Below are 17,948 nucleotides of genomic sequence, written 5' to 3' on the forward strand. Positions count from 1 at the left end.
CAGTTCTACAATAAATCTACAACTCCTCACAAGAACAAAGAAAGAAAGAAAGAAAAGAGGCTCAGAAATGTGTGTTTAAAGTAAGTAATGTGATAATTGATCAAGGAATACCCTGTCGTCGTACGTGTTGTGGAAGTGTGTCTCTGATGAGTGTCTATGCGAGTGCAGCACATCCAATGGCACGAACTCTTCGTGCTCGACCGCCACCTGCTGGCGCAGCCGCGTCACTGCGCCGTGACGTTACCAACACCGCGCGCTCCACTGACCGCCGGGTTCCACTCTCCGTTCGACCCGCAGGTGGACTGGGAGAGCAACGGCGGCCTGGTGAAGAAGCTGCCGTCCATCCGCGAGGACGAGGAGGGCGACGAGGCGCAGAACCCGGTGTCGCGCGCCTCCCGCTCCCCGCTGCGCCTCGGCAAGGGGCTCAACTCGCCGCTGCGCTCCCCGCTCCTGACGCCGAGACCCTTCCGCGGCTCCTGCGAGCACTCGCGCTCCCCCACCCTGCAGATACCGGTGGTCAGCTTCTGCAGCGCGCCGTCCGAGCTCAGTCCCAGGTAGAACACGCGCGCGCGCGCGCACTAAAAGGTGTCCACGCACTGTAGTTCGTGCTCTCTTATTTACATTCCTCCCCTGCGTGCTGTCTTTTTGAACTTTTATGACATGTTCTTGTGCATAGATTCGTGGACGGCATTGAAACGGAGAGCAACTGCACCTCCTCCCAGAAGTTTGAGTTCAGTCCCAGCATGTCACCCGTAGCACCTGCCACTCCATACCCAGGTAACACACAGGCACGCACACACACACAGGCACGTGCACAGACATTTTTGGGGGCAGGTGCTCAAACCAAAGGGGCACCCATCGCATGTATTATATTTGTTTGTGTGTGTGTATATATATATATATACATAGTTTAATTTTATATTCATATATATACTTCATTTTGTATTTTAGATTTTACTTGTATACATCTATATCTTTCATCCCTGTTTTTTATATTTTATTCTCGTGTGTTTAGTTTATTGGTGCTGCTACTGTGACGACAAATTTCCCCTTGGGGATTAATAAAGTATATATCTATCTATCTATCTATCGGCAAAATGCTTTATCTATTGATCACTGTAACTTGAAATGAGCAAGTAACTGGTTGCTACGAAACACCTGAAACACATCGTGTCGTGGGACACGAGAGCTGAACAAAATGACATTACAATTTGTTTTTATTTGCAAAACAATAGGAGTGGAAAAAATGCCATATAATAAACAACACGCTAACCTCGACCGCTCGGCTGAAAAGAGTAAACGCAAGAAAAAACAACAATTTTTCGGCGGGGGCTCGTGAGCGCCGCGGGGCAGTTAGAGGCAACATTTTCACAAGATCTCAAATAAATAGACAGATATCCAAACACATTTGGCGGGAATTGATGACAGAGAGAGAGTAAGTTTTATTCTTAAATGCTGATGAATGAAGAAAAAAAGTGGGTCCAGCAAAAAGGGCACCTTTCTCATCCAGGGCAAAAGGGGAGGAGCTTGAGCACCACTGTGCACTTGCCTGCTCACACACACACACACACACTAATCCTGTTGCATGTTTCTGTGTGTAGGGATCCAGGAGCACTCAGAGATCAAGCAGAGTGTGTCCAAACTGACTGAGGAGGTGAGTGCCCCATCATCATGATGATGATGGTCATTATTTTCCTGCTCTTCCTACAATGGAAAGTCAAAATGTCTGCTATGTGTTTGATGTGAAGCACCATGTGACCATTTATCAGGCACTTTCCAATCTTTGACTTTTTTTATACTTAAAAGTTCTCTTAGTTCCATGTGAATATTGAATCTGAGCACGCAGCGTGTCCTCTAGTCACAGTCCATGGCTCTGAACGTTATGTTTGCAGAGTGTGTATCAGATTGTTTTACGCAATTAAGGATTACCTTTGTCAGATATCCTTATTATCCATTATCCTCCTGAACAACAAGAAACTTGAAAAAGCATCCGGATGGACTGACCTTCATTTGTGTGTGTGTGTGTGTGTGTGTGTGTGTCCCTCAGATGAACAGTCTCTCTAAACAAGTCTCCACGCTCAGTCAGGAGCTGCAGGAAATGACGCGCCTGCTCAAGCCCCTCCTCCAAACAGCCACGCAGCCAATCCTGATGACCATGATGCCAAATGTGACCCCGCCCCCGAGCAGCGCCAGCCAGCCGTCGCCGAGCGCCCGTCTCGCGTCGCCGCCCGCCGCCACGCGGTGTTCCCTCCACGGCGCCGACAGCCACTCCCTGTTGGACCGCGGCGACGCCGAGGGCGTGGACCTGCCCGGCTGCCTTCTCCCGACTCCTCATTCGCCAAAAAGGCCTCGGCCGCCTTCTTCGGCGTCGCCGCGGCTCCCGTCTCGGCCCTCGGGGGCCGCCGTCGAGAGCCCGACCCGCCCTGACCTCCCCTCCCCTGAGGAAGCTCTTCCTGACGGAGTCCTCCACTCCTCCTCCAGTAATGGGATGTATCTGCAGGACCGACCTCCCCTGGCGTCTCCTCCCCCCTCCCCCTCTCTCTCCTTCTCCATGTCCCTCTGCTCCTCGCTGTCTCTCTCCCCCTGCAAAGGCCCCCACCTGCTCCCTCCGCCCCCCTCCCAGGACACCCCTCCTCCACCTCCTCCTCCTCTTCCTCCTCCTCCGCCGTCCTCCCACTGCTCCGCTCCCCCGTCGCTCACGTCCTCCCCCGGCGACCGCCGGCAGAGACCTCCCCTTTCCACCCCTCTCGCCTCCCCCCCCGCCGCCCCCCTCCATCCCCCCGCCGTCTCCCTGCCCTCGTCTCTGGACTTTGTGAGTGGGAGGAGAAGGCAGAGGGATACCCAGAATGCACCTTGGTGGAACTCGCAGCTGCACCACGGGGAGGACCGGCCCGCCGTTTGTCCCCAGGAGCTGGAGCTGCACGAGTGGGGGCGACAGGTGGAGCAGGGGAAGTCCTCCGCGGAGCACATCAGCTTCATCGACGAAGAGGAGCCAGCGCTATGAACGGGTGAAAACTGTGAGACGGCAAAAAATAAACGAGTAGCAGATAAAATAAATGAAAGCGACGGGAACAACAGAGGTCAGATCTGGAGGAAGACAGACGGCAGGAAGTGATTCGTCCGGCAGGTGAACAGAAACGAGACCTGGGAGGCCGAGACACGATGCCAGCTGTCGAGAAATCGGTGCGAAGGAGTACTTCTCGACACCACCACAGAACTACAACAGCACAAATTGTCTTAGTGTCAACACTTGAGTAGCGTCAGTCGACCCCTGCAGCTACTGGGACCGGTTAAAACCAGTTTGTAACCGGTTCCATTGATCTCTGGAGCCTCATTGAGCTCTTTTGTTGCTTTTTCTTCTGTTCAAAGCCCACGTCGCATGGATGTCCCTCCCTCTTCAAAGGGCGGATACAAACACACATCGCAGCGGGGAAACGCATCTTCACCCGAGATAGTCAGGACTGGGAATGTAAACTCCTTTCAGTCCCAGTCACCTCACCAGTTTGCTTTGGGATTTTTACAAAAAATATATTTTTTAAATGGTTTATTTAACCCTTGTGTTGCCTTCGGGTCATTTTGACCCGAATCAATATTACACCCTCCTGCCGCCTTCGGTTTAATTTGACCCCATTCAATGTTTAATGTCGGTGTTCTTTCGGTAGTCAACAAACAAACATAAAGTGCCTCACACTTAAACTTGGAAAACAATATTAATTCTAATAATTTTCTGGAGGTTTTAATTGCTGGCGTCAAATTGAACCCAAAGGGTAAAATATGTTAGTAAATATAATATAAAGGTAACAGGAGGGTGAAACATCGAATCGGGTCAAAATGACCCAAAGGCGGGGGGAGGGTGTAATATTTAATCGGGTCAAAATGACCCGAAGGCAACACAAGGGTTAATAAGGGACAGTGCACATTGATAAAAAGATTGCAGTAAATGTGCCAGAGTTAGCCAAGAGGCTATTTTTCATCTGTAGTCCCATTTATTTTTAGAACATTTTAAATCTTCCTCTGGAGGAAAACACACAAAAACACGGCCATCCACGATGTCCCGACACCACACAAACAAAAACAAGTTTGAGTTGTTTAAAAAAAAAAACGTTCTTGATTTTATTTCCCTGGAAAAAGAAGTGTTTCTATTTAAGAGTAGACCTGAAAAGCCTGAGCTAGCTGTTGTGTGCCAAAGACATAAAAGCAAGATTTATGAAAAATAAAGTGTCGGGGGTGGACCACAAATATCATAAACAGCATCCAAATATAACTGTTTATCACCAACGTGACTGTTTACACGCAGATTGTTCAGCCAACTCCCGCATCACTCCTGAGCTTTAGCCATCCAGCCATTCGTGCCTTCTCCACACGGAGTTCCCTCGAGTCCCTCGCCTGTTCATCACCGGCAGCGTCCGGATACACATTGACATCGACGGCCATCAGCGTCACCGACGGAACACGTGCACCTTTACACCGAACATGTAATTTATTATTTATTTATTCAGGCTGTGAATTTTTTTTATTTTTTTTTATTTTTCTGTTTGTCGACGATAGCGATGACGTCACAGAAACAGGTCGGGGAAGAAGTTTAAAGCATCTTAAACCGGATGCACTCGTGTCACCTTCCCATTTCTTATGTAGCACACACACACACTTTGCATCATCTCCAACCTCTTTGCCAACCGCTTAATGCTGGTACAACTCAACAGCCTACCCCTAAAACTACAATACCCAGGCTGCATCGCGAGGTCTTCTCTCCATGTTTCTTTAGCGAGGTGTTTTGTGCACCACATGATACTTGTAATATAGACAGTCAGATTTCTCGTTTCTATTTTCTGTAACAGGGGGGCAAGGGAGGGACGACCTTGACTCTTTAACACACACACACACAACTCCCATTGATGACAATTCTGAATCCTGTGGCGGGCGGGGGGGGGGGGGGGGGTCTTGGTTACACAAAAGGGTTTTAAATGCATGTCGCAGCTTTTTTTGCATGAGGAATGTGCCTGCTTTTGAATTGTGGTGGGTGGATGGGCAAACGGCCCGCCCCGGAGGAGGCTGTTGGATTTCAGATGTTTTATTAAAGACTGCTGTTACATTTTTAAAAAATAAAAAACTCTTACCAGGATTACATACTGTACAACAATAAAGAAGTGTTTTGTAAGAGTCCTGCGTTACTCTCTGGGTCCACAAGCCTCAGTTTGGGCCTCATGAATCACAGCGGAGAGGAGCATCGCTTTGATACCAAACTAATTACCAGGGATGGATTAAAAGTCACGAAAGACCTTTAGCACAAAATAAATTGCTGCTGATATTTGCAGAACTGTGAAAGTATTCTAACCTTCTGGATGTCAACAATATTACTGCAGCAGGAGAAATCTGAAAATTACCCATCTTTTCCCTTTTTGGTAAAACGCAACGAGCATATGAATGAATTCATTCTTATAAAATATATAATATTGATAATTTAATTTAACAATGTTAGTTGACGTTATATAAATTAAGTAAAGCCATTATTTACAGCTAGTCTTTGTTTGGATTTAGAAAAAGTGAAACGGGTCAAAAATATATTTGTCCTTCAGCAAACTACAAATATTTGTATCCAGATTGTTCCACCAAACATTAGAAATAGCTGCAATTTTTTTTCTACGCCTCGGTTTTTCCAACATTGCTGGACATTTTATGATATTTATTTTGAGATAACCCGATGAATAAACCTGGGGCTCGATAATGAGCTGCAGGACAAACACAACGAGTGTGCCTACGACCAGAGGTTTCAAAAAGGTTTGAAACTGGTAAACCGCTTGGGACGAGGCTCCTGGCCTTAGTTTGCTCAGCTCCCGAACGTCTATTAAATAATAAGTGTGTTATATGACCCCATAGACACTCAACAATTGAGCCAAGATAGCTTGATATTGCCGTTTGAAATAACTTCACACACCAAATACATTTTTTTAAAGTCTGTCCTATGGTGTTTTAGTTTTCTGACTTGTAAAAACACCCCAAAACGTCTGCATCTCTGAGGTTTCTCTTTGAACAATGTGGATGAAAGACAGAATCCCCATTGCTGGTTTTGATCCGTTGACGGCCAGAAGTAAACCCATAAAGCAACGCCACGGTCCTCCGCTGTAGTTCAGACTGTTTTTCTCTCACACACACTTTAACTAAACGTACCCTCTGAGGGAGAAATAAGACGCAACACAGAAGAAATCCTTCTTCAGGTCTGCATATATTTTCAATGGTAACATTCATTCTATCAGTGTCAGCAGCGTTTTAAATGTCGTGGAACAACTCTAGAAGCATCCTGGTGGGAGAGGAAATCATACGGTCGGGGGGGGGACGTTGCGCTGGATTCTGCTGCTTCACCCTCCAGGGGCCAGTCTCAAATAGTTCTTCCTTTATTCCTCGCATCTACTCTGTCCTCACTCGCTTCCTCCAAACACATCAGAGGAAAGAAACCTAGCGCACACACACACACACCTGTTCATTAGTAACTGGGCGGGTCAGAGTTCTACATGTCCCATTGGGATTGTAAGGATGTTGGACAGAAGTGACGGGCAGAACCACAACTAAGAATACAAATTAAATTAAATCAGGGGAAATGCATTTCTTTTCCTGATTCACCTCGAGACCATGTTCCATCCATCCATTTTCATCCATGTTGCATACTTGAAATCAGACTGCAGTGGCCTCGCCCTGCTGTGCCGAGAATCACGGTTCAGAGAGAATGAATGAAAACGAAGAGGGTCAGGGAAAAATAAAAATCCAAAAATATATATTTTATGTTTATATTTATATATATTTATATATTTACGAGGTATGTATCCCAAAATAAACGAAAAGAAAGACAAACACAAAAAATGTCAAAATAGGCAGTCTGTGTTTTGCCAAATGTGTCCTTGCTTGCGACGCCTTAAAAAGGAAACATTAGTAGTTAAATTAATTAATTAAAAAGTAAAACCGGGAAGCTTTGCTGTCCAACAGTCTCGTGTCAAACCTCGTAGTCCGCTTCTCGGGGACCAGAATCTCCGCTCCTGGGAGTCCAGACGCACCGCGGTGGTGCTGGTTTCAGGCTGCCGCACGCCAACAAAAAGGAGAAAAAAACTAAGAATTGCAAATCACAAAGTCCCAAAAAGACTTTTTTTTTTTTTTAAAGAATCACTTCATTGATGGAAACAAAAAAAAAACAGGAGAACCCTTCTTAACCGTTGATTTCCCAACAACCACGGTCTCAGTGTCCATGATGAGGTTCTGAGGCGAGCTCAAATGTTGACGTGGTGTTAGAAGTTGGGTGGGTGGGTGGGTAGGGGGGGGGGGCAGGTGAAAGGAGGCCAGCCGCAGGTCCAAAAGTAGGAGTCTTTGTGCAACAACACAAGCCTCGAGGTTAAACCAAACCAGATGAGCCGATGGCAGGTGTCCCCTCCCGGTGATTGTTAGTTAGGCTGGAATCCCTCCCGCCTGGAGTCACGCGAGGTACTGCTGCATCGCCGTCTTCGCCCTGAGAGAGAGAGAGAGAGAGAGAGAGAGAGAGAGAGAGAGAGAGAGAGAGAGAGAGAGAATCAGTCCAACCTGCTGAGCGGAGGATATGAGTTTTGTGATTGGCTGTGCGGACCCACCTGTCGCAGAGGTTGGGGTCAGACGCCTGGGTGAGTTTGTGCAGGATGTCCACAAAGCCCATCTCCCTCAGCTTGTCCTGGCGCTCCTGAGAACCTGAGGACACACGATGGAGCGGAATTCAATCGCACGAATCAATCCCAAACTCATTTTTTCAAAAAAATGTCATGAAATTCAAAAAAAAAGGAATGAATGGATTTCACTTTGCATAGAAAAATGTGTTGAAATGTGTGTAACTTTGACCGGCGCTGCGCTGACCTTTGTGGGCACAGTCGCTGTTCACCACCGCTTGAACTGAAAGATGGGACGAAAAAAACCGGATTAATTGCGTTTCTGAATCTCCAGAACTGTCGATGACAAATGACCAGACGGGTGAAATACAAGCGTGCCGCAAATCAGGTTACATTTGCATCTCTGAAACACAGTGAGCAACAACAGCGTCGTAGCCACGGTGACGCCACTCGGGAGGCCCGGAGCGGTGACGCGCTGCACTGAGCAAAGCACAACTTGCAGCACGGAGGCCGTGAACACTCAATTTCACATTCAACCGGAAAAGACACAAAACATGAGCTTTCCCCACGTCCCTCTGACCCCGGCCCCCTGTCTTTGCGGCGCGTCTCTCACCGTCGTCCTCATTCCAGATTAGATTCGAGATGCAGAAGGTGGCAGCGAGCTGCAGTTTCACATTCGAGTGCCCCTGCGGGAACAGGAGTCAGAACGATTGGACAAAAGTGAGAGGGAGGGCGGAAAAAAAACAGATTCAAAGCACAAGTCACATGAGATCAGGAAGGAGGCGAGAGCTTTAGTTGATGCTCGATCCTCCGCAGCCGTTCGTTGCATTATCGATTGAAACGCCAGAGGGCGTAATAAACCTACACTACCGTTCAGAAGTTTGGGGTCATCCAGACAATTGCGTGTCCTCCGTGAAAACTCACTTTTATTTATCAAATGAATTGAAAATTGAATAGAAAATATAGTCAAGACATTGACAAGGTTAGAAATAATGATTAATATTTGAAGTAGTAATTTTGTTCTTCAAACTTCAAGCTCAAAGGAAGGCCAGTTGTATAGCTTATATCACCAGCATAACTGTTTTCAGCTGTGCTAACATAATTGCACGGGTTTTCTAATCAGATATTAGTCTTCTAAGGTGATTAGCAAACACAATGTACCATTAGAACACTGGAGTGATCGTTGATGGAAATGGGCCTCTATACACCTCTGGAGATATTTCATTAGAAACCAGACGTTTCCACCTAGAATAGTCATTTACCACATTAACAATGTAGAGTGTGTATTTTTGATTAATTTAATGTTATCTTTATTGAAAAAACTGTGCTTTTCTTTGAAAAATAAAGTCATTTCTAAGTGACCCCAAACTTTTGAACGGTAGTGTAGATGAAGTGCGTGTGGTACGAAACACTGCACAATCTGCTTCCATTGGAAACGCACAACATGTGAAGGGGAAACGGGAGTGTGTGCAACAACACCACCACCACCACACCACCTGATCTCCAGGGTGAGCTTCAGTAGAGGGCGTGTCGTACCATGTAGTATTTGATTTTCTGGAGCACGTCCTCATTGGTCATGATGAGCTCCTTGGCCGTGTTGCCGTCGGCGACGTTGGCGAGGATGCACAGCGTCTGACGGGAACAAGAGAGCGTCGCATCAGCGCCGTTCCGTGAAACATTTCATTTCAGAAACTAAAACTCTAAAGTGCTTCCAGCTCCACAGACGCCGCCTGGCCTCACCTGCTCCTTGACCTCGATGCTGCGCTCCGCTTCCAGGATGAGCGTCACCGCCTGCATGATCTGCTTCCCATGAGAACTCATGATCTGGTCGATGTGCTGCCGCCAGTCGAAGGGTGCGACAAAAAACAACAACAAAATGAGTGCGCGTGCTTCATTCGACATATCTGAAGAGTCCATGTCCATTCGGCACATACAAGCATATTACTGTTTACAGAGGAGGTAAGAAAGCACGGAGCATTCGAGGTAGTCGGAATTGCAAGATAAGCATGCTGGCTTGCGTGCTGCTAAATGTGACGGGGTGCAGTTTGACATCCTGGTATTTTTGGTATACTGCATTTGACATAATCTGTATTGGGACATAGTAAATCGGTTTCTGTCATAATAAACGATATGGTGGTACAGGGGTACTGGAATGGGCAGTATACACAGACATCTGCTCAATGTACAAACTGGATCGACACATGGAATTTAAGTGATCTAAATGTGCTATCCTGTGCGTGTGTGTGTGTGTCTCTCTCTCACTGGGCGTGTGGACAGCAGATTGCGCAGCAAGCCGAGGGTCTTCATCAGCACATTGCCGTCGGGGTCCGATAGCAGGCGGAACAACTGTTCTGTACCCAGACCCCGAACGATCTCCACCTTCACCTTCTGATCCGCCTGGAACGCCATGTTCTGAAGACGGAGAAGAGTTCGATGGAATCGCTTTACGTGAACAACGCAAATGTTTTGCAGTGCAGATAGAAAATGAAGAACATTTTTATTTCTATTCATCCAAGTTCTAAAAAGCACAGATATTAATCCACGTTTGAGGATTTCGATGATTGTAAGCCAAGAAGTGTAAAAATAAAAAATTAAAAAATCCTCTTCTTACCATCAGAGCCCAGATCCCATTGACCCTCAGTGCAGGACTGTCGCTCTGGGTCAGACTGCATAGTAACTCAATCACCCCCGACTCCAGGATGGGCTGCGGACCAACACAAACAATTGGTCTCAGTAATGAAGTAACGCAGTCTGTTCTCTTGACCCGTGAGCGAGTGTGAGCGAGTGTGAGCGAGTGTGAGCGAGTGCACGCACCTCTTTGCTGGGTGAGAACTCCAGCAGTAGATTGCACAGTGTAGAGGAGGCCATGACCAGGACTTCATCCGGGGCGTTCTGCAACAGCTGCGTACAACAGCGACACAACACCTCTCGTCAACTATCGTTTATCCCCCTACAAAAGATGGGTTTTTTTTGCTGAACGCCACTTCACTGACCTTCATGAGGGGCTTCCACACCGCATGGTCGTGGAAGCTCGTCCTCAGCTGCTGCACCGACCGCGAAAGACTGTGAAGACACCTGAGCAACAGGACAAATATGGACGACGCTTTCAACGGAATGCGAAAATACACATTTTGTTCCTAAATAAGCCGAAGGGTTTGTTTACAGAGCTTTAATAAGACAGATCCCTGAACATATATACACTAAGAATAGTAATACTGCCCGTTATTTAACATTTACACTACCATTCAAAAGTTTGGGGTCACTTAGAAATGTCTTTATTTTTCAAAGAAAAGCAGTTTTTTCAATAAAGATAACATTAATCAAAAATACACTCTATACATTGTTAATGTGGTAAATGACTATTCTAGGTGGAAACGTCTGGTTTCTAATGAAATATCTCCAGAGGTGTATAGAGGCCCATTTCCATCAACTATCACTCCAGTGTTCTAATGGTACATTGTGTTTGCTAATCGCCTTAGAAGACTAATATCTGATTAGAAAACCCTTGTGCAATTATGTTAGCACAGCTGAAAACAGTTATGCTGGTGATATAAGCTATACAACTGGCCTTCCTTTGAGCTTGAAGTTTGAAGAACAAAATTAATACTTCAAATATTAATCATTATTTCTAACCTTGTCAATGTCTTGACTACATTTTCTATTCAATTTTCAATTCATTTGATAAATAAAAGTGAGTTTTCATGGAAGACACGAAATTGTCTGGATGACCCCAAACTTTTGAACGGTAGTGTATATTTTAAAAAACTGCCGTGTCACAAATGTTACATTCTTGGTACGGAGACTAGAGGGAGTTTGAGAGGCCAATATCGGTACAGGTAGCTCGTACCTGACGGCGGCTAAACGAACTTTAATGCTGGATTCTGACAGGCCACTGACTATCCGGTCCATCATGTTCTCCGTCTCTGTGATCTGAAGACAGGACAAAGAAGAGGCCAGGTTAGAAGATAAATAAATAGATACGCGCACAATTATGTCACGCAAACAAAAATCCACCCGAGGCGAAAGGTGACCTTTTTGCGAATGTCCTCGTCGTTGGAGCCGAGCGAGGCGTACAGTTTGAACGCAGCTTGTCGCAGCTCGTGTGCGTGCTTCAGGTCGTGATCCAGCTGCGGACGACAGAGCAGAAAGTAAACTGGCGCATAAAACCAACGAGTGGCACATCGGTTTCAGAGAAGAACTAAAAAGGACGATATCTTTCCAGTTGATAAATGCCAATCTATTTTTTTTTTTTTTCAGAATTAGAATCACTTATTAGTTTCTGGGAAGCAAAACCCACAAATGACTCCATTCAGACACACTAAGGGTTAAAGGGGTCGTTGCTGATTTGCAGAACTAGACTGGCCAAATTCTGGAATTTGGAGAAAAATAATCTATTCTGATAAAGAAATAGCCTTTAATTTTTGGCTCTAGCTGTATGTCTCTAGGGTTTTAAGGGTTGCTGATGACTTTCCCACCGACTTGAGCGGACTGCAAACGGGATATCTGCTGAACATCAGCAGTCGACATTCGCACTGAGCTCCACGTCGACTCGTAGTCTTGTTCGTCGAAGCACAAGCCCCTCTCCACCTGGCGAGTCACAGGACAAGGGCCCGCTCAGGCCCACTGACCCACCCTCTTGATGTCCGTGATGGCGGACACAGAGCTGGGGTATTTGAAGTAGTCGGCCAGCATGGCCACCAGGTGGTCGGTGGTGCTTGCGATCCTCTGCAGCTCCACGTCGGGCTCCATCAGGTAGGCCAGCGTCTCCGCACCCTCCACCCTCTCCTCGAGCAAATGCTCTTTACTGCACATCCGTACCAGGCACGGCAGGGTCTGGAACAGGAAGTCACGATTAATAAAGAGGGGCCATGGTTTACTAGAAGAAATAGCAGAGGGCTCGTAAAAGCCTGACCTTTAGGACTATGCAGCTGTTGTCTGTCCTGATGGCACCGGCTCGACACATGTACGTTAGACTGGGACGGAAGGGGAGGACGTCACTCAAAGAAGAAGTACAGTGGAAATGTCCTCGTATATTCATATCCATTGGAGGAGCAGTTTTATCTCACTCACCACTTGGCTGCGGTGAGTTGCATTTCAATGGGTTGATCCCTTTGCATCATTCTGACAAATACCTGAGCGAGCAGCTCGCCATCCACCAGCACTGTGGCAACACAAACGTAGATGCACTGGGGTTGAAAAGAGCAGCGAGGAGAGGAGAGAGAAATGGGGAAAGAGAAGAAAGAGAAGACTCACCATTCACCAGTGTCATGGAGACCTGAGTGTTCTCGTAGGCAAGGACTGAAAAGCACTTCAACGCCTGCATCCGGACCTGGAGAGGCATGAGGTCGGAGGGAGACAGTGACGGACACAGTTAACGGAGTGTGAAAGGTCGGATCATGCAATCGGGCAAATACTCACTGAGAGACGGCCGTATACCTTATAAGAGGGGGAGATAAGTAGAGGGGCAATGTTCTGGATGGCACCGTGGTTGAAAAGAACCGCCTGGTGCTCTGGGGTCTGGAGACAACAAACGGCCAATCAACAGTGAATCCTGGTCTGACTACAAGCACGTTTGACTCCGCTGTGTGTTGTGTGTGTGTGTGTGTGAACAAATACCAACAAATACCTTACAACAGTGGGAGAAGATCTGTGTGATGTACTCCTGGGTTCTCTGTGAGCGGCTCAGTAGAGACATTAGATGGGGAATCACAGTGGGGTCCTAAAAACACATCACCCAATAGGATGGAAACGGTTAAAACTGTGTGCAGCGACGGAAACACGTATGTGTATGTAGCTGGCAGGACATGGACCAGACAACCTACAGTATAGAGCAGCTGCACAGGAGTGACTGGACTGATGAAGACCGTCCTGAGACATCGAAGACAGGCTTCGATGAAGATCAGGTCCGGACACAGAAGACCTGCAAGCGCAAAACACAAGATGTCGGATATACATCTCTCTCGCCAAAGATGTTGTCCTCTGCAGTAAGGAGTTGCGTGCAAGAATGTATGTGTGTACACTACCGTTCAAAAGTTTGGGGTCACCCAGACAATTTCGTGTCTTCCATGAAAAATCACACTTTTATTTATCAAATGTAGTCAAGACATTGACAAGGTTAGAAATAATGATTAATATTTGAAGTATTAATTTTGTTCTTCAAACTTCAAGCTCAAAGGAAGGCCAGTTGTATAGCTTATATCACCAGCATAACTGTTTTCAGCTGTGCTAACATAATTGCACAAGGGTTTTCTAATCAGACATTAGTCTTCTTAGGCGATTATCAAACACAATGTACCATTAGAACACTGGAGTGATAGTTGATGGAAATGGGCCTCTCTACACCTATGGAGATATTTCATTAGAAACCAGACACTTCCACCTAGAATAGTCATTTACCACATTAACAATGTATAGTGTGTATTTTTGATTAATGTTATCTTTATTGAAAAAACAGTGCTTTTCTTTAAAAAATAAAGACATTTCTAAGTGACCCCAAACTTTTGAACGGTAGTGTATGTGTGTGTGTGTGTGTGTGTGTGTGTTTCCCAACCTTGAAGAAGGGCAGGGATGATGTGACAGTCCACCAGGGACTTGATGTTGTTCTCGGTGCCCATGGCCAGGCTGCCCAGCACCACGGCACACTCGGTCCGGAGCTCCTCACTGGACGAGCTCTGCTGGAGCAGGTAAAGTAACCTGCAGCCAAATGGACAAACGCACACCGCCGCAAGTTCATCGCGCGTGCATCACCGACGTCATGTCCGTGTCCCGAGTCTACTTGAACGTGGTAAGAGTTGGAAGAAAGATAAAGTGGAAAGGTGTGCCGGGACGTACCGCGGCACCGCTCCGAGGACAATCAGATTGGCCTTCTGCTTGTTGTTTCCGATGACGGCATTCTTCATGTCACTATGGAGTCGGAGGTAAAACACAGATGAGGATCATTCTTGGTGATCGAGACGAAATTTGCTCTCAACGGAAAAAGTTTTAATTGTCGATAAAGTTTTAGATCATGGCCCGCGACACACAGCATATTTCTTCAAAATTTACTGAGTCCTTTTGTTGTACATGTATTGTGTTCATGTGTACAGGGTGTGTAGTTAGGGAATAAAGGTTACAATCTGGGAATCTAAACATTATTAATACTATTTATAATATTGCAGGTCATAGTGGGACATACTGAGTAACAATCTAGCATTTATTTTCCCCAACTTTACACCTGCAAATTGGGAACAAATACGCTGCGGGACGTTATATAAACAGGGTTCTTACACATTTTGACCAGTGGATTTCCAGGACTTTTCCAGGACTTTAAAGCAAATTTCCACGACCAAACTGAAATCTCGGTATAAACATGAACAATTTAGAAAACGTTGTGCGTTTTTGAGCGTCTTTTTTTTAATTTTTAATATCAATTATTTCAAACTCGGCGTAAAAGAACATGTGAATATGACAACATTTCCATGACTTTTATGATTTGAGTTTTTTCCCATGACTTTTCCAGGCCTGGAAATGACCATTTTAAAATTCCATGACTTTTCCAGGTTTTCCATGACCATACGAACCCTGTATAAAGCATTATCGTTGCTATACCTCTGCAACAGGTCAGAATTATTCTTTTTATAAAAAACAACAACAAAGGTGCTTTACTTACAGCACATAATGTTCAATTAAATAGGCATTTTACACAGTTGTGTCCTTTAATAATACAAGTTCAGCTCAGTCATCAGATGGTTAAGAGACTGTCATGGGGCAGTCTGCAGATCGAAGAGGTCATGGAAGAAGGTATAAAGGTAGACAGGAAGAAATTTCTAAATTGGAATCGTGAATGTTTCAAGCAGATGTGCCACATATTGTTGTTGGACAAACAATGAGCCAGTTCATTTGCATGCACTCTCTTTTCTTTGTTTTCCATGCAGTGTTTCCTCTCCTCTGCAAGCAGCCCCCGATGATATCATATAGCAGGTGAGTGAGGCTAATGGAAAAGTACAGCTGTAGAAGGCAGTCGAGTCGGTCAGGTGCTCGGCTAGTGGAGCGCTACGAGCCGTAACCAGAGCTAGTCCCTTCAGAAGTTAAAAATAAGGATCGAGACAGAGAGCGTTATGACTCACTCAACCTTTCAGCACAGAAACTTAAGAGAAAACAATATCAGCTAAAGCCAAAGGCTGTGTTAAAATACACTAGCTTAATAACAGTAGAATGATATCAGTAGAATAAACACACACACACTAATACACACAGCTGGACTTACATGACGCCCTGCAGCACTTTCTGTGGGTCGGGGTCAAACAGTCGGTCAACATAATGGCGACTAGTGGCAGTGACTTCCTACATGGGCACACACATATGAGAAACATTAGTGACACAATGTATTAATACATTTTTCAAGCTCGGGCTGTCTTGCAGGAAAGTTAATCCGATTGAATTTTGCTCTCAGAGAAACATACAGATTGCTTTTTAATGTACTTTACAGCCTTTCATCAAGATGAATTCAACAACAAATTGAAGTTGAAAAGCTAAGAGAACGCACCTGTTGCACTATACGTCTTAATAATCTAGAACAATAGCTAGCATTATAAGAACATAATAGCAATTAAACCATTTTAAGTATTTAATTTTAAATCAATTAACCAAGAATAAAAGCCGTAATAAACCCACATACACTAGTGACACATACAGCAGCATGATTCATGGCAGGGCCCTTTAAAAGGTTGTTATACAGGGCACCCAGTGAGTACATGGGACACCAGAAAACGGTGTTTATATGATTGACAGCTTTAACCAGAATGTTCCACATGAAACCAGTGAAGCAAACCTCACCAAGCCAACAACACACTGCTGCTGCTGCATTATGCTTGTGGTGACTGCACACTGATGACAAGGTGTTCAGCACAATATATACAGACATATAACTGTCTAACTGACTATTCTCGAATTCACTAAATATTTGGACTGACAAATGGGATTTTTTGTCTTCTTTTACTTTTAATGTAGATAGATGCGATCCTGCATAAACACGAATAGAGTAAGTTGTTTGTAAAATATTTATATATTGGCATTTTTATGAGTGCATGATATAAGAGGTTCCATCTATGTTTAATGTTCTATCAACTCTTTCAAATTGTAAAATTAAAATATAAAATGCAGCTATAATGCAGTAAAATATCTTATTTAGGCCTAATGTCAATCCAAATTAATTAAATTAATTAGACAGTTACATTTCAAAGTAAACGTTTGCAAAGAGTTACAGGCATTCCTGTGTTTATTCCTTATGTCTGATCAATATAATTATATTCAACATATTGTTATTAAACAAGTGTAGTATCCTGCCAGTGAGTTGCTGCATGGGGGCGTTTCAGTGCAATAGCATGCTCGTTTAGGCTTATTTTTACGTTCAATTCAGCCAAATTACACTTGACAGTCAGTGGCACCAGCAAGACTAATTTGCAATACCATAATATTTATTAATTGCAAGAATGTGTGTGCTGGCAGAGCTAATTTTACGCAGCAGAAAACTCCTCAAAAAGTAGACAATCAGTGAGTTTCGTTAGCTTTGCTAGCTTAACCATATGCTAGTGGTTAACCACGATACTTGGTGCACACACCGACAGCTGGCTTAAAGGTGTTACGTTTGCTGTTGTAATCAGCGAGCTGCAATTAATGCGGGCCAATAAAACTATCTGGTTGGAATAAAACAAGCCAAGTCTCCCAACGGACGTGTTTGGGAGTGATAGCACTCTCACTTTTAGCGAAGCTAAGCTATCTAGCTTAGCATAGCTCCAAGCGACACTGACAGGTAGCTTCGTTTGTTCGATTTGTGTTCCCGTCACACGCCGACGGGGCGACCGGACACGTCAGTTGCGTCGTCAGACAGACCCCGCTCCGCGCGGGCGAGGCGAGGGTGACTAAAACTCACGTTCCCACCAACGCAACGTAAAGTGGACCGGCCGTGTTGAAAAGCCCTGAAATTAGCTTGCAGGCTAACAGAAGACATAAACCCCTCACAGTTTGACAGCTCGGAGCTTCTTCACAACGATCGAATGAATCGAGCCTCGCACTTTTGGAGTTCGCATTATCATGGGTTCAATCAACGCCATTTGAAAGTACGAGAGGGACACTCACAGACAGCACACTGATGCGGAGAGGGGCCTCCAACAAGCACGCCATCTCTCTTCCCCCCCCTGATCGAGCGCCCCAATCGGCGCAGCACTTTGCAGACACTCCGCCCCCCCCAGAGCAGCTGCGAGCGGCTTTTTAAAAAAGAAAAGAAAAAGGGTAACTACAGTTAGAATCACGCCCTCTCCTCGCTGGAGTTAAAATAAAATAAGGGCTCAG

General features: G+C 45.4%; 2 protein-coding genes across 4 annotated transcripts in view; one reads left to right on the forward strand and one right to left on the reverse strand.

Moving 5' to 3' along the window:
* Positions 1-5,160, forward strand: part of kcnh3 (potassium voltage-gated channel, subfamily H (eag-related), member 3) — a 127,173-nt gene extending 122,013 nt beyond the window's left edge. Inside the window, exons 12-15 of the mRNA XM_056438695.1 lie at positions 298-554; positions 677-777; positions 1,602-1,654; positions 2,048-5,160. Coding sequence (XP_056294670.1) covers positions 298-554; positions 677-777; positions 1,602-1,654; positions 2,048-3,004 — 1,368 coding nt within the window. The 3' untranslated portion in view covers positions 3,005-5,160. The remainder of the gene's footprint in view (positions 1-297; positions 555-676; positions 778-1,601; positions 1,655-2,047) is intronic.
* A 1,044-nt stretch (positions 5,161-6,204) lies between these two features.
* On the reverse strand, positions 6,205-17,870 carry armc8 (armadillo repeat containing 8). 3 transcript variants are annotated; one of them, XM_056438723.1, is made up of 23 exons: positions 17,736-17,870; positions 15,865-15,941; positions 14,451-14,522; positions 14,170-14,312; positions 13,442-13,539; positions 13,246-13,338; positions 13,056-13,136; positions 12,873-12,948; positions 12,690-12,780; positions 12,532-12,592; positions 12,252-12,452; positions 11,651-11,746; positions 11,467-11,549; positions 10,613-10,694; positions 10,434-10,520; positions 10,231-10,323; positions 9,882-10,031; positions 9,360-9,455; positions 9,156-9,251; positions 8,233-8,305; positions 7,867-7,902; positions 7,611-7,704; positions 6,205-7,492 (listed from the first exon to the last, which is right to left on the reverse strand). In XM_056438723.1, exons 1-23 carry the CDS (start codon positions 17,778-17,780, stop codon positions 7,459-7,461), a joined length of 2,058 nt encoding a protein of 685 aa, XP_056294698.1. In that variant the 5' UTR covers positions 17,781-17,870; the 3' UTR covers positions 6,205-7,458. The 3 variants fall into 3 exon arrangements, with proteins under 3 accessions (XP_056294698.1, XP_056294691.1, XP_056294682.1); XM_056438716.1 differs by having other exon boundaries at positions 9,360-9,443; positions 13,038-13,136; XM_056438707.1 differs by having other exon boundaries at positions 13,038-13,136.
* Between the last annotated feature and the right edge of the window lie 78 nt (positions 17,871-17,948).

Source organism: Pseudoliparis swirei, chromosome 2 (genome assembly GCF_029220125.1).
Source record: "Pseudoliparis swirei isolate HS2019 ecotype Mariana Trench chromosome 2, NWPU_hadal_v1, whole genome shotgun sequence".
In the NCBI taxonomy this organism is placed as follows: domain Eukaryota; kingdom Metazoa; phylum Chordata; class Actinopteri; order Perciformes; family Liparidae; genus Pseudoliparis; species Pseudoliparis swirei.